This window comes from Leptonychotes weddellii, chromosome 8, assembly GCF_054177405.1.
Source record: "Leptonychotes weddellii isolate Sample4059 chromosome 8, ASM5417740v2, whole genome shotgun sequence".
In the NCBI taxonomy this organism is placed as follows: domain Eukaryota; kingdom Metazoa; phylum Chordata; class Mammalia; order Carnivora; family Phocidae; genus Leptonychotes; species Leptonychotes weddellii.
Genome location: NC_138376.1, coordinates 17601209 through 17624763, shown reverse-complemented (window position 1 = coordinate 17624763; position 23555 = coordinate 17601209). Strand labels below are relative to the sequence as shown.

The following is a 23555-nucleotide window of genomic DNA, read 5'->3' as shown; positions in this document are numbered from 1 at the left end:
GAATGGTTTGATCCCTATCCAGCTGAATTCCTGAGAGGAGACGAAATCCAGGTCTCCTACTCCTCCGCCATCTTGCTCCACCCCCCTGCTCATGTGCTTCTTACCACTCCCTGCAAAGAAAGAGACTGAAGATGGCTCCCAGGAGGGCAGGTGGGTTGATCCTGCTGAAGGAGATGTGACTGTGGAGACCAGACTCCACAGGACTCTTAACAGTGTATGGCTCCAGGTCACTGGGGCTCATTCATAGCAAAGGTGCCTCCCACCAAAGCTCCAGAACATGCTGAACTCCTGTAATTCAACAATAATTGAATTGAATTCAACTCTATTGAAACACTGAAAAATGGGCAAAGGACTTGAAGAGATGTTTCTCCAATGGCCAACAAGTGCGTGAAAAGAGGCTCAACATCCCTAATCAGGAGGGTAATGTGAATTAAACCACAGTGAGACCATTTCACACCCATTAGGATGGTGAGTATTAAAAAACAAAACAAAAAACCCCAAGCAGGAAATAACAAGTGTTGGCAAGGATGTGGAGAAATGGGAACTTTTGTGCACAGCTGGTGGGAGTGTAAAATGGTGCAGTGGTCATAAAAAATAGTATGCAGGTTCCTCAAAAAAAAATTAAGCATAGAATTACCATACGATCCAGCATTTCCACTTCTGGGTATATATCCCAAAAAAGTAAAAGCAGGGACTCAAACAGGTATTTGTACACTCACGTGCATAGCAACATTATGCACCACAGCCAAAAGGTGCAAGCAACACCACTGTCCATTGATGGATGCGTGGACAAAGCAAAATGTGGTGTTCACGTACAGTGGGATATCACTCAGCCTTAGGGAGGAAAGAAATTCTGACGTGTGCTACAACACGGAGGGAACTTGGACACATTACGCCCAGTGAAGTAACAGCTAAGCCAACCACAAAAGGACAAATCCTATATAATCCCACTTAATGAGGTTCCTAGAGGAGCCCAATTCTTAGAGACAGACAGTAGAAGGGTGGTTGCCAGGGGCAGGGGGGTGGAAGTGTTGAATGGGTCAGAGTTTCGGTTTTGCAAAATGAAAAAGTTCCGGACACGGATGGTGGTGATGGTCACAGAACAATGTGAATATACTTAATGTCACAGAACCTACACTTTAAAATGATTAAGACGGTACTTTTTACGTTATGTGTATTTTACCACAATTAAAAAAAAAAAAAGAAAGGTAAGCAGAGAAGGTGGTGAGCAGTGTGGGCAGGGGAGTTAAATTTGTGTCCGGTAGCAGATGAGGCTAGAAAGAGAACTGGCAGAAGAACGCTACCGTGGGCGGGTCCTGCAGAGGCTCCTCCCACCAGGAGCGGGCGCAGGTGTGGGGAGGTCCAAGCTCCTGAAGGCTGGTATGAGCCCACTTTGAACCGGCCCTGACAGAATCAGAGCAGTCCAGGATTCCAGCAAGTGTTCCCAGGGCCAGAAAGGTGAGGGTACACCCTAGGTCCCTGGTCTTATAAGTCAAAGGACATAGATAGGAATATTAGATAGTTCAGGGAGTCTGGGGCTTCTGGAGTGAGCACCGAGTCTCAGACCAGCTTTCCCTTCAGACTGAATAGAAGGCTGGAAGTTCTGTCGAAGAGAGTCCTGAACTCATGGAGGCAGCTTGGGGAATTTAGGGGCAGGGGAGAGTGTCTCTATGGGTGGCCCGCCGTCTACACTGGCATGGCTGAAGGTTGTGGGGCAGAGTGCTCTTGGGACTCAGCTGCACCCATCAAGCCAGCGTCTATTATGAGGGTGGAGTTTGGAGAAGGAGCTGAAAGCAGTGAGAGAAATGCAATCACAGTAGCTGACATTATCCCCCATTCGTGTCTAGCTGGCCTGACCCCCGTGGGCCCCCCCATGGAGATCTCCACAGTGGAGCATCCAGGTGTTCCTGCCTGCTGGCTGGACCCTTCTGTGCTCAGTTCTGCCTGACTCTCTCGGCTTCCAGTTCCCCTTTCATGCAGAAATCCCACCATTTCTGAGCCTCTTGGCCTTGTCTTTTGTCTTCCCTGAGCTCTTTCCTGGGACTTCTTGGCACGACTTGATCTCCCTAGTATTGATCCCCTCTGGCTCTTCCTCGCCTTGGCTCCACCTCACCCGACTCTGGCCCCTGGGTCCACCATGCACATCTGCCTAGACCCCGTGTCCTGCGAAGGGGACTTGGAGAGAAGCAGACTGTGGGACGATAAGCGTTCAGGACTGCCCACGGCAAGTATCTTCCCAGGCATCGGCCCCCACTTTCCCTGCAGCCTGGGGAAGGCCTGGGAAGGGGGTGCCATGGTGACCCAGAGCGGGCTGGGTGCAGAGTCATCACAGAGGGTAAACACCCTCTTATTGGAGCCCGGAAGGCTGTACAGGATGGGGCTGGTGGCAAATGACCGGTGGTGCTTATATTCTCGTGGGAGGCAAAAGGGCAACAAGCCGAGAGCCCAGGGGCAGTGTCCCCAGGTCACTCCCCAGGCCAGTGCTCACTCTCCACTAACACCTGGGCTTCTGAGCCTCCGGTCATCCTCCCCCAGTGTTGCTGCCTGAGCGGGAGCAGCTGCAGACCCCATTCCACCCCCAGCCCGGCCATCTGAGCACATCCACGGGCCCCAGCGGCTCCTTCACCTCCCTCTGACCCCCGCAAGGGAGCTGAAGCTCAGCCAGCGGACTGCAGAACCAAAGTCGAAAGCCCCGTGTCTTCCCAGGACTCCTTCAAAGTGGGTACCAGGGGGCTGCAGGGCCCTGAGCCGGACAGGTGCCTCGGCGCGGAGGAAAAGGAAGACAAGGCCCAGCGAATAGATGTCAGGATCTGAAATGGGAGCCACAGTGAAGGCGCCCATCCCGGCCTGGGAACCTAGAGAAGTTCACACCACGTAAACGGAGCCGGCGGAAGGAAGAGGGAGAAGCCAATCTTGCTTCTCTGGCAGGACAGCCGGAGTTCGGCGAGGGGTGGATTAGGCCGAGCGTTATCCGCCGTGATGAAATGCGGCAGCCGGTGGTAATGAAATATTTATGAATGGGGAGAGGATGCTGCATTCTGCAGTGCAGCACAAGGGACAGCGAAGTTTCAAGAATACTGTAAGAGCAAAACCCTCCATTAATTATCGGAAGCAAGCTGTAACGCCAGTTCCTATGGCAACGGGTCCCCAATGGATTTGGTCCTTTTTTTTTTTCTAAGCTGCTCCCATTTACTGTGGTACATTGCATTTGTTTTGCATCAGAGGTTTGTGCTTGTCCTTTGCAAATGAATTCATCCTGTCCTCTCAGTGGCTGGAGCGGAGACTGGCAGGCCAGGGCCCAGGGAAAGTTAAAGATTATGCAACTTTGTGCTAAGGATGGTAGTCGGTATTGTGAGTCTCCTCACTTTGAGCGGGGAGGCAAGGAAGGCAGGGCCAAAGGCACTGAAGGTAAGGACTAAGGAGTATGGGTTATTAGCACGGGGGGGAGGTCTATGCAGGTTGCCCCCCCTCCCCTCCAACCCCTCAGCCACCATATTTGTGATCCAGGCTTGCACCAGAGATGTGTCCTCGCAGCCCAGCTGGATTCGCCATCAACACCCACTGCAGCCACAGTGGAATCTGATACCTGCTCGGAAAGCTCAGACATGAGGGCTCCGGGGTAGGCATATACCAGAGACAGTGCTATGGTTCCCAGGGAAGCCAGAGCATCCAGCCCCTCTGAGAAAAAGCAGTGCAGCCCCCCTCCACCCGTGGCCAATTCTCCCCATTTTCCACCGTTACCCACCACTTCCCTCCCCTGCGGAAATGCAAGTTTAATTTGGTGGCAGTTTGAAAGCAGTTCTTCCAGGGGAGACATACCGGGATGGACCGGCCCCAGATTGCTATTCACTGGAACGCTCTGGAGCATGGTCAGAGCGGGGGACAGCGGCTTCACGCATCCCACTGCAGCTGATGAGCGGCTCTGATACCTCAACGGAGAAAGGGCATGCCGCTCGCTCAGGAGGAGGCAGGCTGCCTCCTAGGAGGGAGAGTGCAGGCATTTCCCACTCAAGGCTGCAGCTTTTGGCTTAGGAGGTGTCCCATCTCTTTGGTGGCCTCAAGAGAGTGGTGTGGGTCATGCTAAATGGCCCGGGGCAGGGCGGGGGGTGGGGTGGGGGTCTGCCTTGACACAGAGAGAGTGCAGTCTCACATCACGAGGCTGTTCCAGGCCAAAAATAAATTTCTACTTCTCCAGAATTATTTTTCTGGTTTTACTCTGCTTTCTAAGTTGCCAAAGGGATGTACAAGCTTTTGCAAGTAAAACTGGGAGGATGCCAAAAGAAGGATTAAGCCAAAATTATGGACGTGTGTGATTCCATTTGTGGAGTTCTACCTGGAGTGAAACCAGCCCAGCTTCCCCGGGGAGGCGCACCTCACCTATGGGACAGGGTGAGCTCCAGAGCCAGGGGGTCCTTGGACTTCTCTCCTGTGCCACCAGTCAGTCCCTCCTCATCCAGACCTCGTCCCTGGGACTGATGTCCATGTACCCACGCCACATTCGTACCTCCCGAGTGCAGGTAGGGACAGAGCATGTGTTGAGCACCTACTGCATGCCACGCACATGCCGTGCCCTGCAGGTGCCCTATCAACTCCGCATGAGCTGTCTACCTCATTTTAGCAGTGAACAAACAGAAGCTTCGAGGAGGAAAGTCACCTCCTAGGCTCCGAACCCACTCCCTCTGACCACAAAGCCTGTGCTTCCAAATGCCTCACTGGACAGCCTTTTGCCGAGAAGGGCAGAAATTGCAGCCCAGGGTCTGGCCCTGGCCAGGGCCCCAGCAGGCTCTCCATCGAGGTCCAAAAGCAGTGGCCCCCAGCCTGGAGGGGCCACACCCGAGGGGACCTGTCTGGTGTGCAGAGAGAAAACATCAGAAATTCTAGTTAGGGGTTCGTATGGCCCGTTGAAATGTCAATGTTTGTGTCTGCTTTGTGATGCTTCGGTTAGCTCAGTAGCACATTAATAGAATGTATAAATCAATAAACATTCATGTACTGGATGTGTGCCCCAAATTATGTTACCAGTATTGGAAGTGAGCAAGAAGATGGGGTCTGATGTTAGAGATGATGACAGGGGCCAGAAGGGACGGCTTGCCGTGGGCCTCAGCCTTCATCTGCAGTTATGCAGGAGTGTGATTGGGGAGCACAGCGTTTTGATCTGCCTGGCCACGCACAAACGTGGCAGCCCTTTTGGACCCATGCCTTCGCTCTGTCGGGAAGCCCGTGCCTCAGGAACCTCCCCCTGACTGATCTGTGGGATTTGGGGTGCGGGCACGGGTATATGTGGGATGAACACAGAACTCATCTCCATCTCAGCCTCAGGTGGGAATCAGAGTTGTCCACGCATTCCTTGAGAAGCAGAAAGGGATCTTCTCCTTCCTTGTTAACAGGCTTCGGAGTCTAATTTAATGCTCTGGACCTCAGTTTCCTTGTCTGTGAAATAAGGTAATAAATAATCAGACCTTCTTTCCTGGGTGGTTATGAGAAGTCAAGGGAATTCCAATATCTCCCAAAACTCCCCTGCAGATCATGTGACAACAGGAGCCTGAAATAATCACAGCCCTTGGCATGCCGTAGGTGCATGTAAATGCTGGTTTTCTTACACTCTCTGCCACTTGCTGGCTGTGTGTGACTTAACTTTGCAATGCCTTGCTTTCTTCATTTTGAAAATAAAAAAGCACACGTATCCTATTTCATGGCACACATAAAGAAGACTGTGAGGTATGGATGTGGGAGGGGCCGCAGACTTTACAATAAGAGGCACATTTGTTCCATTAAAGGAACAAGCATCACCCGAGCATCCAGGGGAAAAGGCAGGAAGAGAATGGTGGATATCCAATGCTCCGGCTTCTTGTGGCTTGCTCTCTGCATACCCTTGTGCGGTGATTCTGGAAAACCTTAGCCTTCTGGAGTCTCAGTTTTCTCATCTGTACAATGGGGGTAATAATAATACGTACCTTATTTGATTTTTAGGATGACTAAATGGGACAGTTAGTATGAAATGCTCAGCACAGAGCTCCATCTGCAGTCGGTGTGGAGCAAATGTGGGTCGTTGGTAGTAATAAACTCCCATCATTACGATGCTGACATTTTTAGGCGTCTATTAAGATTCTCGTTTAATTGTCACACTAGCGGGCTGCGAAGTTGACACTATTGTCCCCACTGCTCAGGTGAAGAAACTGAGGCTTGGAGAGGCTGGGATTTCCCCAGGGTCATACCGAGCATGGCGATGGAGCCCCGTCTCTCTGCTTCCCCAGCCTATGCTCTCGCACTCCTACACCAACTACGTGGCCCCACGCTTCCTGGCCCTGGGCTGGCCGAGGCTGCTGCTGCAGTGTTAGGCTCCTCCAGACAACACAGTGCCAACAGTAGGAGGCTGTGGAAAGCATACAACTGGGTTCTCCAAATGGTGTGGCTCTCTGGCTGCCTTGAGGTGCCTGGGATCCCTTAGATCACAGAACTCAAATTACTCTTTCTTGCCACTCCGCTGGTGAGGCCAGCGGGAGCGGACCAGACAGCAGAAGAGACCGAACCATCACTTATCCCAGACACATTATTTCACTACAAAAGTCAGTCCTCCAAACTGCCCCCCACCCGCCGCCCTGGCCAGAAGTCCACCCCAGGTCCTCACGGGAGGAAAGCGACAGCCTTCTCAGGGCTTTCTTCAATGCGCTTTGATTTTCTGCTCTGAAGGAAAGACGGGACCTGGGCTGGCGTGACCCCAGCCAGACCAGAGCAGCTTCCAGCAGCTTCGCAGGCTTCCCCCCCAACTCCCCACCACTGCAGGGCTGCTCCTAAAGCAGACAGACGTCTCCTTATGTGTGCGTGGCTGACTAGCCACACTCCTGGTCCTGTGGCCCAGCCTTCCCTTGTGGCCTTCTGCAGGCGTGGCCAGCAGGAGCAGAGCCCCAAGACCCCTTCTCTTGCTGTTTCACACCCCAGCCCTGGCATAGGCTGCATGGGCTCGAGGGAATCACAGTATTCACGTCTCCAAGTTCACACGGGTATCAGGGCTAATGCAGGAGCTTGGCGGCACCCAAGCCCAAGAAGGGCGACTCAGAGCCGTCAAAGAACAGGGAGCATTAAAGCCCATTGCCTAGAGAAGAGAAGAGAAGAGAAGAGGCCTTACTTCTATGTGGACTTGTTTGATTCAGCCCCTTTGTGCCTCGGCTTCTCTCCCCTCAGGTGGGAGTCAGGAAGGTGAGACAAAGAATGCGTGTAGAGCTCTCAGCTCCTGGTCTCTCTCCTTGCCCCCCAGATTTATTGGGATATAATTGACAAATAAAATTTGTAAAATTGTATACATTCAAGGTATAGTTTGATGTTTTCATATATGTATATGTTGTGAAATGATCAACACCATCAAACTAATTAACATATCTGTCACCTCAAATAATTACCAATTCCTTTCTTTTTTTCTTGTGGTGAGAACACTTAAGATCCACCCTCGTAGCAAATTTCAAGTATATAATACGGATTGTTAACTAGAGTCACCGTGTTGTATTTTAGGTCCCCAGAACTTCATCCTGTGTCACTGAAACTTGGTGTTTGGCTATGACCAACATCTTCCCATTTCTCTCTATCCACCAACCCTTGGCAACCACCATTCTAGTCTCTGCTTCTGTGAGTGTGATGATTTTAGATTCCACATACCTAAAAGTATCCTGCAGTATTTATCTTTCTGTGTCTGCCTTATTTCACTTAGCACAGTATCCTCCAGGTTCATCTGTTCTTGCAAAAGGTACGATTTCCTTTTTTTTTTAAAGGTTAGATAATGTTCCATTGTATGTATAAACCACATGTTCTTTATCCATTCATCTCTCGAAAGGCACTTAGGTTGTTCCCATATGTTGGCTATTGTAAATAATGCTGCAGTGAACAGGGGAGTGCAGAGATCTTGAGATCCTGGTTTGGTTTCCCTTGGATATGACCCAGAAGTGGGATTGAAGAATCACTCGGTAGTTCTACTGTGAATTTTCTGAGGACCCACCATGCTGTTTTCCATACGTGCTGGAGGTTGCTGGTCTCTCTTACTCAGGGTGAAGAGGCTGCAGGTGCTGGCATCTGTGAACCATATGAAGGCTGTGGGGTCAGTCCCTGCCCCTTGCCGGGACTCGAAGCTCCCTCACTGGAGATGAATTTCCTTGAGTCCTGCAGGCTGGATGGATGGTACGGCCATCCTTCAGGTCCCAGAGCCAAGAGAACCTGGGCTCAAATCCTCAGAGCTGGGCTGTGTGACCTGAGGGGACAGGACTGAACTTGTCTGGGGCTCAGATCTTCTTCTGTTCACTGGTGCTGGTGGTGGACCACTCACACAGTGGATGAAAAGAGCAGAGGGAATTGAGCCTGTGATGTCTGCCACATATTAATCAGTCACCTCTTATTTTTAAGAATTATAATTGGAATCTCTGTGAAAGAGCAGACAGCCCTTGGTAGTGTGTTTGGTGAGTCTCTGGTGGAGGGAGCTCACATTAGATGGCATCTGAGTGCGGGCCCCTGCAGTAATGCAACCAGGAGAGCCTGTAGCTGGAAGACAAGGAAGGGGTTGGGGGTCAGGGAACAGGGGGAGTCTGGGGGGAAATGGGGGGTGGGCCAAGACTCCCTTTTTCTAGCCTCTAGCTCTGCCTCAGGCACGCCCCAGGGCCTTCAGCTGGGGATGAAGGGAGACAGCCAGGACTTCTCTCCCAACTGGAGTGAAAGACACACAATCAATTTCAAGGCGCCCACTGTGTCTGTCAGGTTCTGACCCACCTGGATCGAAGCTTCCCCTGAGAAGGGCCTTGAAAGGCTCGCCTCTTCTGCACCTTCGTCTTGTGGAGGACCAAGGGAAGACCTGGAAACGCGAGTCTTTCCATCAGCCATGTCTCATTACCAAGGAGAGACCTCCGAAGGCAGCCTGCGCCCCCATCCTCCGGCCCCCATGTGCCTGCCGGTCCCCATGTCCGTGAAGCTGCTAACACTATTAGCCACCTGCTCTGTGCTCCTAAAAAGACACCTTGTCTGGTGGGGGACAACACCCCTCCAGTGTGATTTCCTCAGAGTAATTTGCCCGTCGGGCATTTGCTGTCTAGAGGTTACTTATTAACCAGACGGAATCATTTATCTACTCAGGATAGAATTTTAGGACGGGATGCAGAAATGATCTGCAGGTGGTGAGTTGTTGGCAGCAGGGAAGGGGGGTTAAGGCGTGGAGGAAGCAGGGGGTGGGGGGGCCAGGGAGATTAAGGAGGGAGAATCACCTGAGGTTTGGGCTGTGCAGTATTTAATGGGAAAATTAGTATTTCCCAGGTAATTGCTTTTAAGTGACTATTGAAATTAATGCCTCATTCCAGCATCACATCTTTGTTAGAACATTTGCCTCTTAGAGGGAGCAAAAAAAAAGAGAGAGAGAGATAACCGTAAAAACCTGGAATGAGCACAGCCTATCTGCTGGAACAGCTGAGGACAGTGGGCTGGGGGCTGCAGGGCTCTCGGGTCGCCCTGGAGGCCTGAGCATCAAGGACTTGTGGTGGCCCACTGGTCAGGAGGAACTCCCCACCAGGCCCAGCTCTCCCAGCCATCCCCAAGCACTGATAGAGAGCAGAGGGACAGAGCAGCTCAGGACACACAGATGGGCCTGTGCTGTCCTTCTGCTCAAGCCGGCCAGATCCCCGGGCTTCCCAGCCACAGCAGCGAGGCCTTGGGCCCGTCATAGCCCCTTTGTTTCCCCATCCATGGTGTCAGCTCACTGGGATGTCAGGGGCCCCCTGCGGGGTCATGATAACAGCGCCGACTTTTGAGCTCATTCTGGGTGTGAGGCACAGTCCCGTGAGGGGGACGGCTGTGGTTGGAGGCACTGGAGCTGGGGCAGATATTGGGGGGAGGATTCTGGGCCCGTTTGAAGGTAGTAACTGGATTCCTAAACTTATTATGGGAATTCCTCTGAGAGGAGACACATGCTTTGCTTCACCTGAGGCCTGAAAATATTTGAGTTTGCTTCCTAGAAACTGGAGTCAGACCCCTAAGTACCCCCAACATTGTCAACCATCCCCTCCTCAAGCAGCCTTGAGTCTTGTCCCAAGGAGAAAACCCTCTCACGGGTTGCTACCCACTTGCCTTCCTCCCCTCTGGGGCCAGGACATGGGAATGAGCACTCTGGACTGGTTTGAACGGGGATGGACGTCAGACGTCTGTGAACATGAACTCCATTCCCACCCAGAAGCTGCTCCTTCAGGAGTCCTCCTCTGCGGCAGCATCTACCCGACTGGGTCCTTAGACGCTCTGTCCTACCCTTGCAACCTGAGAGCTAGGATGTGGGGATGAAATCAGCACAGCCAACAAGGTTGGCAGATGAGGGGAGTTGGCTATGGTTCTGGCCCCCGTTGTCAGATGTAACAAGGGAAGCTTACGTTTATGGGGGTAATGCTGGGCTGAGCACTTCCTAGGCATCTCCTCACTCAATCCTTCAAACGAGCCATGAGGTTGACATTAGCATCCCCATAATACAGACAAGGACACTGAGGATTGGAGGACCGGCTGTGAAGACAGGGCAAAGCCGGGGCTCAGGTCTGTTCTGTCTGAATTTGGAGCGCAAATGTAATAAGACAAGAACATTTTTAAGAATAGCACCATCCTCCTGGGACACATGGTGGCTCTTGCTTGAAAAGACCCAGAGCTTCAGCTGTGGAAGCAGAGGCTCCGAGAGGCAAGGAGCCTGGCCCGGGCTTGGCATGCAGGCATAGGTTTGGAAAGTTATCCGAGGATGGGCCAACTGAGAATCACCAGCCGCCGCTGGCATCCTGATGCATCGGCCCAACTCCCCAGCCAGTTACGTGGCAGGCAGGCCCTTCAGAAAGTGGGGCACAGGCCTGGCAAATCTGGAGGGGGTGGAGAAGGAGAGGCGGAAAAGCTGGCCCAAGGCAGGGAACGGGAAGAGGGAGATGGGAAGAGAAGAAAGAATTGCAGAAGCCACCAGCTCGGGACCAGCCATGGAGCCAGTGCCGGGCCCCACTCTGCCCATCTCTGACTACATCAGAAGGGACTACAAGAGGCCGCGCACCAAGCTGCGGCCTCAGACGTGCTACGCGTCCACCCTCCTGGAGCGGTGGTGGATTTTCCGTTTCAGTGGCTGCATTGAGCAAAGCACAGGATTACCTGTCCCCAGCCAAGGTGTCAGTGTTGCCAGGGGAAAGAGGCACCCACTTTGGGACATTACTATCCACATGTCCCCCTTGCTGTTCCCTGCTGCTGCCCAAACAAAGCTGACCTGCTGCCCACTTTCTCCGAGCAACCTGGGCACTGGGGCGTGCTCTCCTTTAGAGCCGTCATCCCCAGTGGGTCTCTAGCATCCCCGAAGGAAACAGATCAACTCCGGACACTCCTGAAACTGCCACCTGAAACTGTGCAGGACTTAGAGGAGTCCCTTAAATAAAGAAAGAATAACAGCCTGGAATGCTGTGGGGGGTGGGGTGGGGTGAGGGTCCATCGAATCAGGAAGCCTAGATTCTCTTCATACCTCTTCTACCCGCACAGCTGTGTGACCTTGGGCAAGTCACTTAAACTTCTCTGGGCTTGTTTCCTCATTGGTAAAATGAGCACCAGATGGCCTCTAAGGGTCCATGGCCCTTGCTGGGCTCATGCAGCAGCTTGTCTCCCAAGAGGGAGGGAGGCATAAAGTGCAGAAAATGATCATTGGAGGTTGGCCAAAGATTGGAGTTTGGGGACCCTGAGCACAGAGATCGTGGTGTCCATGCTCTCCACCACGGTGAGCTGGCTTAGACCCTGCCCTCGAGGCTGCCTTTGCTTATTTCCAGGACAACACCGGAGCACTGGGGAGTGGTCATTTTGCTGTTCCTGGGACTGGGCCTAGCAAGCCTGGGAAAAATTCCACTGGGGGCAGAAGAAAAAAGGCTGCTGGGCTGAGCTTAAGACCAGTGGCTCACTTCCCCAAGCTGAGCTGTAATCACCATGCTGGGTCGTACTGTGCCTTCCCCAGCATATCACAGAGGGGCTTATGTCTGTGGTGGTGAGCTAGAGTGATCAGTATAGATGGAGACTTCCCCACAGCCGGGCTGTGAGGTGAAGCGTGCAGTCAGGCTGCCTGGGGGAAATTTGGGCGGCCGGCCATTGTTTATAAATGGGCAGCCCTGACAGCATGGGCAGGGCCCCTGCACCCAGAGCAGACCCTCCCAGGTACAGATCAGGAACAGCTTCCATGCTCCGCCTGCCACAGAGAAGCTAGCAAAACTCTAGGGCTTCTCTCCTCTCCTGCAGAGAAAGAGTAGGCAGGCTCAGGGTCGGGTGACACTGTCTTGGGTCCCACTGGGATCCGCAAAGAGCCCAAGCCTCTAGGAGGTGAGTCCTGATAGATTGTCTCCAGGCCCTGGGATGGTGACCAGCCAGCCCAGGTTGTTACTTGCAGAAAGAAGGTAGCCACTTTGGGAAACTAAAATTGCAGAGTGAGGCTTCTCTAGAAAACCCCAGGCAGTATGGTGTGGTCATGGAGCCAACTGGATCCTGGTGCCAGCCCATCACTTCTGAAAGATGTGGCCTTTTGGGTGATGCTTCTCAGTTTTCTCCTCTGCAAAATGGGTATAGGTTTGGGAGTGTGGGGGTGAAGTGAGGTGATGCCAGGCACATAATAAATGCTTGCTTCATAGAGAACAGGCATCCTGTCTCAGAGCTTGTTTCAGTGATGGAGTTTGAGAGGTAAGAAATCCTCTCCAGCTTGGCACTGTGTCCTCTGACGGGTCCTCGGGGCAACGGGGCATCGAAGAAGACATTGATGGGGTGGAGAGAAGGGAGAATGGAAGATGGTCTCTGTCCTCTGGGTCTCAATTGCAGTGGAGGGACACAGAGTAATTAGAGAATACCGAAAACACACCATCCAATGCCGTGAAGGTAGAAGTCACTCCCTCAATCCTAACTCAATTCCTTATCCTTGCAGAATTAGTGAATTTGTAAAGATAGGGTGGGAGGGAAAATACTCAATCCAACTGAACATAGGTGGTGTGCTTTATTCTGGATAGCAAATATAATTCTAGAAAGTTCCATTGTGGCCTGAAAAATTTGTAAATCTCATCACACTTTAAAAACCTTTTTTTTTAAATTGAAATTTAATACACATATACTGGAAAGCGCACATATCACCAATTGAACACATCTGTGTTACCAGGACCTGGATCAGGAAATAAAACAGTGTCAAAACTCTAGAGGTCCCTCCCCGTGCTCCCTTCCTGTCACTTACCCCCTTAGGATAAATAGTATTCTGATTTCTAAGAACATAAGTTAATTTTTCCAGGTTTTACTTTATTTAAAAGGATTCAAATACATTTTTTTGTGTGTCTGTCTTCTTTTGCTTAACCTTGTATTAATCAATTTCATCCACAGTGTTGCATGCATTATGGATCCATTCTCATCACTAGATATTATGTTGTGTGAATATATCATAATTTATTTATATCCATTATACCATTGATTGGCATTTGTATAATTACCAGATATAGTCTACAACAAATGGTGCTGATAGGCACATTCTACTACCTGTGTGTTGGTGGATATATATATGCATTTCCATTGGTTATATACCTAAGAGTGGAATCTTTGAGTCAGAGCTTATGTGTATATTCAGTTTTATAAATATCATCAAACGTGTTTCTATAGTGATTATACCAATTCCCTCTCTCACTGGTAGCATATAGGATTTCTAGTTGTTCCACATCCTTGTCAACACTTATTATTTTCTGTGTTTTCCATTTTAGCTATGCTGGTGGGTGTCTATCGGTATTAGATCATGGTTTTAATTTGCATTTGCCTGATTAATGCAATTGAACAAAATTTTCTACGTTATCAGCCATTTAGCTAAATTCTTAAAGGAAATGCTTGTTCAAGCATTTTGTTAATTTATTTTTTTTAATTTGGTTAACTGTCTTATTCTTATTGATCTGTAGGAGTTCTGAGGACAAGTCCTTTGAAGATGGGAGAATCCTTTCACGGCATGAACACTGTTTGCATCTACATTTAGAAATCCAAATATTGGGCTTTCAGAAGTAAGTCACACAAGGGGGTGCCTGACTGGCTCGGTCGGTAGAGCTTGTGACTCTTGATCTCCGGTTATAAGTTCAAGCCCTGTGTTGGGTATTGAGATTATTTAAAAATAAAATCTTAAAAAAAAAAGTAAATCACACAAGCACTTACAAATTTCAAGAGGGAGGTAAATCCAAGCATGAGGAAATTCAGCCTCAAACTTTCCCAGCTACAAGGCACCTCTTAAAAAATAAGAAGACTGTTGCCTTTTCCTCATCCATTTCATGCTGGTTGGGCAAGTGGGGATGGGCAGGTTATTCTATACAGGGAGTCAAATACGGAGGACAGTAGGTGAAGTGGCTGGACAATGAGGTGGACAATGAGGAAGGACACAGTGGGGGCATCGTGGAGGATTTGTAGTCCTGCAATTGGACTTGCTACGTAATTGGGCACATCACCATGCTCAGCTAGGACTCGTGGACAGATGAAACTTCATATGGCAGGGGCTTGTCGAGAAAGAGAAAATGAGTGGTGGAGGGCTTATGATTTAGATGGGCAGGTATCTATCTGGACAATCAGCGTCAACTCACCTAAGAAAAATGCTTTTGCGGGGCGCCTGGGTGGCTCAGTTGGTTGGGCGACTGCCTTCGGCTCAGGTCATGATCCTGGAGTCCCTGGATCGAGTCCCGCATCGGGCTCCCTGCTCGGCAGGGGGTCTGCTTCTCCCTCTGACCCTCCCCCCTCTCATGTGCTCTCTCTCTCTCATTCTCTCTGTCTCAAATAAATAAATAAAATCTTTAAAAAAAAAAAATGCTTTTGCTTAATTTGGGGACAACCTGAAAAGCCAAAACATAGAACAAAAGTACTTCTGGCAGCATCTACCCCCCAGATTAGTGCAGATGTGGCACTGGGTGTGTTTTAAGACTCTGTTAGTGAATTCCTAGGGGTGATGCACAAGGACCCACCCTTGTCCTAAGTCCACATTTCAGAGAATGGCCCAGCCACCAACTGTGTGCCACCAGCCAACCTGCCATATACAGCAGATTCTGCAGCCCTTTGATACTACCATAAAGGACTTTCCCATTTAATTTTCATTTTACACAGTGCTACATAGATATACTTGTCCTTTGTTAAATTAAAATGAGACCCAGGAAAAATTTTCCTGGCTTTCATTCATTCAATAAACTTATACTGAGCACTTACTGTATGCCAAGTATCCTGCCAGAAGATAAAGAAATAGCACAAGGTTTCGCCCTCAAGAACCTCACAGTGTTGTGGAGGAGATAAAAAATTAGACAATTAATGTCGGATAAGATAGTGGCTGTGAGACAGGGGTTTGCAAAGTGTTAGTGGGGCAGGGGGCCTAGCCAGTAGTTGAGGAAGGGGACAGGCCGGGGTGAGAAGTCTCAGGAAAGGCTTCCTGAAAGAGTTAATACTTTCAAGTCTATTTCTTCCTCACTTCTGCAAAGGAGATATGTTTGAGAAAATCTAGGAATTCACAAAACTCCACCATGCACCAGAGCAGAAGGAAAAGATTTCCAATTTTCTATCCTGTTTAAATACCTCATGTTGTTATACCTAGGGTCCTCATGACTTATTTTAATGAACCTGTTTTTCCTCATTTTGAACATGAACTCAATGAAAGTTAATTAAAATGATGTAAAATGTGACCTTATGTGAATTAATTGTTAGAAAAAATGAGCTTCTTTTCTTTTCCTTCCGATTTCTCACCTAAGGAAACCCAAAACGGTCACCATTTCTTTACAAAGCATTGCCAGGGCTTGTGGTTTTCAACATCTTTCTCCTGCTTGCAGCCATAAGAATGCACAGCTGGGCAACTGGGTAGGAAACTTGAGGATTTGTTGTGCGGTAATTCAGTGGATGCTCCCTCTAATGGGCAGTGAGGCTAAGATCAGCAGAATCATGAGTAAGAGAAATGGGGAAGGATTTATAATCACTCAGGATGGGGGGTGTGGGTGGAAGCTAAGAACCTATCAAGAAAGCCAACTGAGCACTAAGAGTTGTGGGAGTTAGATGCTCTTTTCTGTGTTCTCCCTGGTAGAGCATATGGCAACATATCAGTTGAATCCGCTGGGATGCATTTGGTTGCAAGTAATAGAAACCCTAATTCATCATGATTTGAACAATTAAGCAGTTTATTATCTCACATAATAAGAAGTCCAAAGGAGTGACAGCTCTAGGTTTGGTTAATTCACCAGTTCACCAATGTCTTAAAGACCCAGGTTATTTCTGTCTTTCTACTCTGCCATCCTAAATGTTTTGGTTCATCCTCATAGACTGTTCTCCTAATGGACCCATCATGATTGTTTTGGTTTCAGGAACAATACACACACTCAAGCCCAAAGGCAGAAAAGCAAACATTTTTATCTTTGTTGTTGTTGTTGTTGTTAAAAAGAGCCTTCCCAGAAACCTCACCAGCAGGTTTTCTGCTTAGGTCCACTGGCCAAAATTGTATCCCATGCCCATGCCTAAACTAATCATCTGGCGGAGCAATCACTCCATCATATTTAGCTTAGGCCATGAACTCTCAACCCTGATTAGGGGAATGGCCTAGACTTCCCTGAAGGACTTGGTAACTTGCATGAGGATGAACTAAGTCAGATTCTAGTAAGAAGGAAATGGGTGGTTGGCAGAACAGAAGGCAAGCAAGATGTCCACAAGGAACAAGAGGTTCTCTGCTTTCTCCACTTGGAGTTGAGGGGCATAGCTTTGGGGATTTGGGGTTTGACCCTTCGGTTATCTCATTTCTTCTCTTCAGTAGCAAATAGTCATTAGAATCACATGAGACAAATGAGCATACTGTCGTGAAGAAACAAATTCATTACAGTGAGGATATTGGGAACAGACCATATGTGAGCAGATGGAGAAGCCCTTAGCAAAGTTGTGGAGTGCCCAAAACTTGACTTCTGATTTGGGGAGTCTATCTTTTCTGTGTCCTTCCTCCCAATTCTATATCCCACCCAAGAGACCCAAGGTTTCCATATTCTCCTCTCTACCCCATCAAAGCCAACATGTGCGAAAACATCAAACATAGTCACACTAAACTTTACATGACAGTGAACACAGGACAGGGATTAAAAGATAGACTCGAATTCCAGCTCTACCATTTGCTAGCCTTTTAACCATTTTGAGCCTCAGTTACCTCACCTACAAAATGAAAATCATGATACTACCCAACAGGTTGTTTCTATGGTTATTACTGTTAACTGTAATAGAGCAAGCTAACTGCCCAGAGCTTGAAGATCTCCATGACTTAGCAAAAGTTTATTTCACACTAACACAGGGTTCAATGTGTGATTCTGGTCAGGGAGCTCTCCTGTGACCCAGGGACTCAAGGACTCTGCCGTTCCATTTTGTGGCGTCACTGTCTTCTACATGCAGACTTTAAGGTTTCTGAAGGAAAGTCATGCCTGCTTTCATTGCCTTAACCTGGAAGCAATGACATTATTGAGAATGGATCCAAGGGGGCTAGATCCAATCTACCTAGATCCAAGGGTGCTGGAATAGAAAACTTTGCTGTATTCCAGGAAGAGAAAATAGGTGTGGTGAGCATTAAATTAGACTGAGGCACATTATTATTTTTGCTGCTATTATCATTATGAATACAGCGCATTAAAAAGGCAGTCATTTTCCAGATGTAACTATGGCCTCTAATATTCATTGATGCTCACTGCCATCATCCCAGGAAGCCATTTCTGAGAGATTAGGAAACTTAAGTTTGGTTTGAGGTGTCAAGGGACCAGACGTCTGTTACTGATGAGAATCATCAAGTCTGGTGATGTCTGTCTTTTCCACAATATGCAATATGGTCTTGGACACAATAAGTGCTGATTCTAACCATGGAACTTACTCCTGGCAGATGTGGTGTCCATTCTACTCTGTCTCCTCAGGTTCCCTTCCCATTTCCATGCCCCTCAGCTCCCAGTTTGCTTTTACTCCATTCTTCATCAGCGACATGCTTCTGGAAGGTGTTTTGCCTGAGTGGACAGAGAACAGGAAGTGCCTGCACCTCAAGCCATTAGAGGAGCTTCTATGGCCTTAATTACTGTGCTGAGCATTGTAAAGTGCCACCCATGTCCCTTCAACAAGGACTTGCTGTTCCAGCAATGGAGAGTGCTGCCCAAATCTAATGACTGAGGGATGCAGGTACATAATGGTCTGATCATTCCTCTGAGATAGCCCCTACCTAGTGACAGGTGGGTAGAGGGTCTCATGGTCTCCAGACTTCCTATCTGGAGATAAGCTAGTCACCCTGTAAGCATGGGGCTTTGTTGACTTTGCATATTGCTTGGCTTCCTTCTCCCTATCTTGCTTCCTCACTTCCCTCCAGGGAACACCACCCAGTAAACCACTTTATTTCAGAATTTCAAAAATCCCAGGGTCTATTGAACCAAATAGCAGAGAGCATCTTCAGGTACATCATTATTTGCCTGCTGCCTCAGTTTTTACATTCATAAGTCAAAATATCACAGAAGCAGACTTTAGTATGATACAGAATCTCTGAATGATGTAGTGACTCAAAGATGTTCTGTAGCAGCTCATCAGCCCACATTAGGTCTTCAAAGGGTTTTGAGAGATGGGGCTCAACCCACTGCCAGCCAGGTCATCTGAAAACAGAATTTAAATCAGCAGAGAGGGTCTCTATCAATTGAGTTAGACTTGCTTTTCTCAACAGGATATTATATTGTGAACTTGTAGACTCTGGATTACAGTATATGAATTTCCCAAGGTTCGTGCTTAGATTATACAGTTTGCAATAAGTGAGGCAATTTCAGCTTTATGTTGACCATCTATAAAGCCATTCCTTTCGGGTGCCTGGGTGGCTCAGTCGTTAAGCGTCTGCCTTCGGCTCAGGTCATGATCCCAGGGTCCTGGGATCGAGTCCCACATCGGGCTACCTGCTCGGCGGGAAGCCTGCTTCTCCCCCTCCCACTCCCCCTGCTTGTGTTCCTGCTCTCGCTATCTCTCTCTCTGTCAAATAAATAAATAAAATCTTTAAAAAAAAAAAAAGCCATTCCTTTCTCTCCTACCCCAATGAATGGTGTTCTTGGCTCTGATTAGGACTGTCTCTGAACTTCTGATTTCCCCAAAATTTGGAGCTATATTTAGTAATGACCTCAGAGCAGGTACACACAAGGCACAGTGAGATATACACAAAGCTGCCCTTCAAGCCACTAGAGGAGCTTCTGTGGCCTTAATCACTGTGCTGAGCATTGTAAAGTGCCACCCATGTCCCTTCAACAAGAACTTGCTGTTCCAGCAATGGAGAGTGCTGCCCAAATCTAATGACTGAGGGATGCAGGTACATAATGGTCTGATCACTCCAGCCCAACTTGGAACACCTCTGAAGAGCTATACAAGCTCCCATGGCCCCCCTGAGGTTGACCAAGGCTGTCATTGGGTTTGGTTCAATTACTTTCTCCTGCTTGATCCTCCTTCCTTCCCCTCCCTTTTACAGGTGTTGACTGCTTAATCAACATTCTGTGTGAAAAACTCCATCTCAGAGCCTGCTGTCAAGAGCACCCAATCTACAACCGTCACATTTCTCTCCCTCAACAGCCATGACTCTCCCTGAGGCACCAAGGATGACAAATGTAATGGCCACATTCAGTGCTGGATCTCTCCCCTTGTTTTCAAGCCCTCTGGGTCAAGGGCAAGGAGAAGAGAAAACCTCAAAAGGCGCAGTTTAGAGATTGTACAATGGGCTGTGCAACTCATCTTGATGCACACAGAGGGTAAAGAGGTTTTTATGGTCTGTGCAGGGAACAGTTCTGTGTTTATCCCAGACATCATCCCTGAATGCTCCCTCCTTCATCCTCACATTCAAACCCTCAGCAAGTTAGAAAGTCCTGCAGACTCTCCATTAAAATATATTTTGAATACATCTACTCTTCTCTTTCTCCTATACCTCCAACCTAGCCAAAGCCACAGACATCTCTTACTGGATTATAGGCATCTTGCTTCCTTGCATTCGTTCTCCACAGTAGTCAGAATAATTTTTGAATAATTATATTTTTCATTTCTAAGATCTCTCATTAGTTCTTTTCATAATTTCCAGCTCTTGAGTCATACCCACCTTTTCTCATTTGATATATGATGCATAGATACCTTCCCTTATCTCTCTGAAGATATTAAATATATGGACTTAAACATTTCTGTCCTGATTACACTAGTAGCTCAGTTTCCTCAGTTTTAAGTTCTTTCTTTTATTGAATTTGTTGATGTTTTCTTTATAGGGTTGGTCACCTTCAAATGTTTAATATATATAGATTGTGTGAAAATCTCTGTATTTATACATTTTATTAAACTACAGCTTGGTGTTCGGCAGGCCACTGGGAGCATGGGTGGGAGCTGTTGGCTTGTGCTGTGGAGAAGGTCAGCACCTCCCACCAAGCAGGGTGGGTCTCGCTGTCCTATCTGCATGTGGGAGCTGCTCATTCTTTCTGGGTGTTGTTAGCCACTCAGGGCTCTGCCTGGCCTCAGCTTTCACACTGAGCAGATCCTCATTAGAGGCAGGAGCATCCCTTCTCAGGAAATCCATCCTGACAAATCAACCTAAACATATCCCCACATTCTTTTCCTTCATTGCATTGATCACAAGTGTTCATCAAATGTTTACTTGTTTATGGGTGGCCTCACCCACTAAACCACGCTCTATGAAGGCAGGGAGTAAGTCTGGTTGGGTACCCAGTGTGTAGCAAGTTCTTAACACTGCATTTAACACATATTTATTTCAAGAAATAATTATTCAATAATTGTTGTTTATACTTTCGTGTAAGATTGCATTTAGAGACAGGATTCTAGTTAAACACCGTTTGAAAACAATTGCAGGAAAGGGTACTGTATCAAATGAAGAACAAAAGCTGATCCTTCTCTTTGTATTTAGATTCTGTGGGGCAGAGAAATGAGAGAGATATGGGCCCTGCATAGGCCTCATGTCCAGAGGAAACTGCAGCTCTATCACTGTCCTAGGCTGACTCTGGAGCCTGATTTCACCTCCCCAAGAGCTGGGAGCTCATTTTTCCTCTGAACTCACAGGCTGCTGCCAGCAGAGAGAGGCAGAGCCTGCAGAAGCTGCTGCAGGATCATTAGGGGCACTGGAGGAGACTATTACATTAGTCGCTGGGTCCTGGGGGGCTAGCAGGTAGAAAGCAGAGAGATGGAGGGGGAGAGAGCTGCACACTGCACCATTTTGAGTCAGCCCAGGATGCAGCATCTCCACCTTACCCCCATCAGGACCACTGTGTAATCTGCACCCATCCACCCATTCCTGTTCACAGTGGTAACAGCTGCAGTTGGTAAGGGACCTTCCAGAAAAGAGGCTGTTATGACACTTGAGAAGGAGGGGGCTTTAAGGATCACAGCTACTCTTCCCACCTCCTTTTATAGAAAAGTGAACCAGCCCAGAGCGGAAATGCCTGGCCCAAGGTCACGTAGGCAGTAGTAAGAAGAGGAGCTGGGGCCAGAATGCAAAGCTCCTAATCCCCAGGGCACTGGCACTGCATCAAGCTACACTTGCTTTTTCCTCCTCTCTCTTTCCCCTTTTACTTTGTTTCTCTCCTTCTTGTCCTCAGCCTCTTCTTTCCACTTCAGCCCCATGCCTCAGCTGCACCACCAACTCCCACTCCTCTGCCCTACTGCCATGCAATTTACTTGACCCCGCTTGGGGTCAGGAGGCTTGCTGGCCTCTGACCATGTGGCCATCACCTGACCAAAGCTCCCTCTGGGGCATCAAACAGAATCTGCGAGCTGCACTAGGAAAACCAGCAATGGGCTTGGCCGCAGCATACACCAGCCCAGGCTTGCTGACCCTCTCCACACAGGCACTGGGTATTCATTTCACTTCCAGTACACTGGCAAGCCTAGCCCTTGTCTGATGAGCCTGGTTCTCAGACCTGGTTTCCTGGGATGAGAACACTTCCGAGGGCTCTGAACTGCGAGTAGGTTTTATTTGACCATCTCAAATACTGACCTTTGTATTTAGCCTCTGCTATTCCCTCTCTCCCTGGTGCCACACCCCCGCCCACCTTCCCCTCCAAAAGAGTGATCACTCCCTTCTTTTGAGTCACCACCATACCTGGTATGACTTCCACTCTTGTACCAAGCACACTGTATTGCAGTGACTTGCTTTGTCCTCTGTCCTAAGTCCTCCCAGGGAGCACCCTGAGTGCAGGATCTGTCTCCAGCACCTGAGGATGCTGGTGCTAAGAAGGGCCTCAGTCATTGCTGGCTGGCTGGGATCCTGGTCACCTGGGATCCACACTTGGCTGCAAAGGGGGACGTAGGAGGGAACGTAAAGTTCCCCCAACCCCAACCCCAGACTTCTCACTTCCACCTCCCGCCCCCAGTTGGGGGCATGGATGATCATGGGCCGCTGCTCATGCCTTATTAAGCCACAACCCTCCATCTAAGCAGAGCCTGGCAAGGGCAGCCCCCAGCGTGGGTGTGAAGGCAAGAGAACAACAGCCCAGCGAGGAGGCCCTGGGAGCATGATTTCCTGACAAGCTGGGGATTCCAGAGTGACCTATTCCTTATAAGAGCATTTTCTAGAGTGTGTCCTGTAGAACACTGGACCCTTGATATGTTCTGAGAGTAAAAGGCTCTGAGATCATCTAGGTTTAAGAAATGCTACTTACAGACATATCCTTGTCGAAGCTTCGTGGTGCACTGTGGTGTGTTAAAAGCTCTGAGCGACCCTATAGTAAGAAACATGAATTGTAGAACTGTGAAAACAAAAATGTATAACAGGGGAAGAAATCTCTCCACTGACCCTGAAGTGAAGCAGGTGTCTGGGCGGGAGAGCCAGACCTCCCCGGGGCCCGTGAGGGGCTTGGGAGCTGTCACGGCTTCTGTCCTCTCAGACAACACTGCACTTCAGGGGTGTGTTCTTCCTCCCATCTGGGCTCGGTCCTTCTCCTCTGTATTTTGTTTATGCCTATTTGCAATTTCTGAAGAAAAAAAAAAAACGAATAAATAGGTTGAGCCCCAGAAAGAGGGCTGGCCAATGAAACGCGGAGCTGGGGTATTACAGCATCAGCGAGGCTGCCCATTGGCTGGCTTGCCCTGAGGAGATGGATACAGTCCCACGACCCCTCCCTCAGCCCCCAGCTTCCCCCCACCCTTGGCCTCGTCGAGGACTCAAGGGGTGCTGGAAGGATCGCCATGCCCTTGGCCGTGGGCCCCATCAGCGGTCAGCCTGTCCATCCTCGTCTGGCAGTTGTTGCCTGCAAGCCTGTTGAGGAGAGAGCCTGCCTTCCGGCACTTGGCCTCACACTCCGCCCGATCCCGGGTTGAGCCCCCACCGTGTCATGCTGTTTTCACAGTAGTGTTTATGCTCACCCTGGGACAAGCTTGCGGGGATGTTCTCCTGCTTGAGCGAATTAACCCTTCCTTCAAAACCAGCCCAGGTCCTCTTTCCACCATAGAGCCTTCTCTGCCTGCCCCTGCCCGCATGAATCTCTTAATTTCTAAATAATTCATTCCTCTTGGCACCCACTTAAGCTGGTACTTGTAGCAAATGTATTGTGATGCAC

The 23555-nt window shown here is 49.0% G+C and overlaps 1 protein-coding gene across 2 annotated transcripts in view; it reads left to right on the top strand.

The window, feature by feature from the left end:
- The window catches only part of FARS2 (phenylalanyl-tRNA synthetase 2, mitochondrial), a 471129-nt gene extending 450513 nt beyond the window's left edge, over positions 1–20616 (top strand). Inside the window, exons 6-7 of one of the 2 annotated variants that reach the window (XM_081827736.1) lie at positions 13926–14024; positions 19481–20616. In XM_081827736.1, the coding sequence (XP_081683862.1) occupies positions 13926–14024; positions 19481–19487 (106 nt within the window). In that variant the 3' untranslated portion in view covers positions 19488–20616. The remainder of the gene's footprint in view (positions 1–13925; positions 14025–19480) is intronic. The other variant, XM_081827742.1, reaches the window with a different exon arrangement.
- The last annotated feature ends 2939 nt before the right edge of the window (positions 20617–23555 follow it).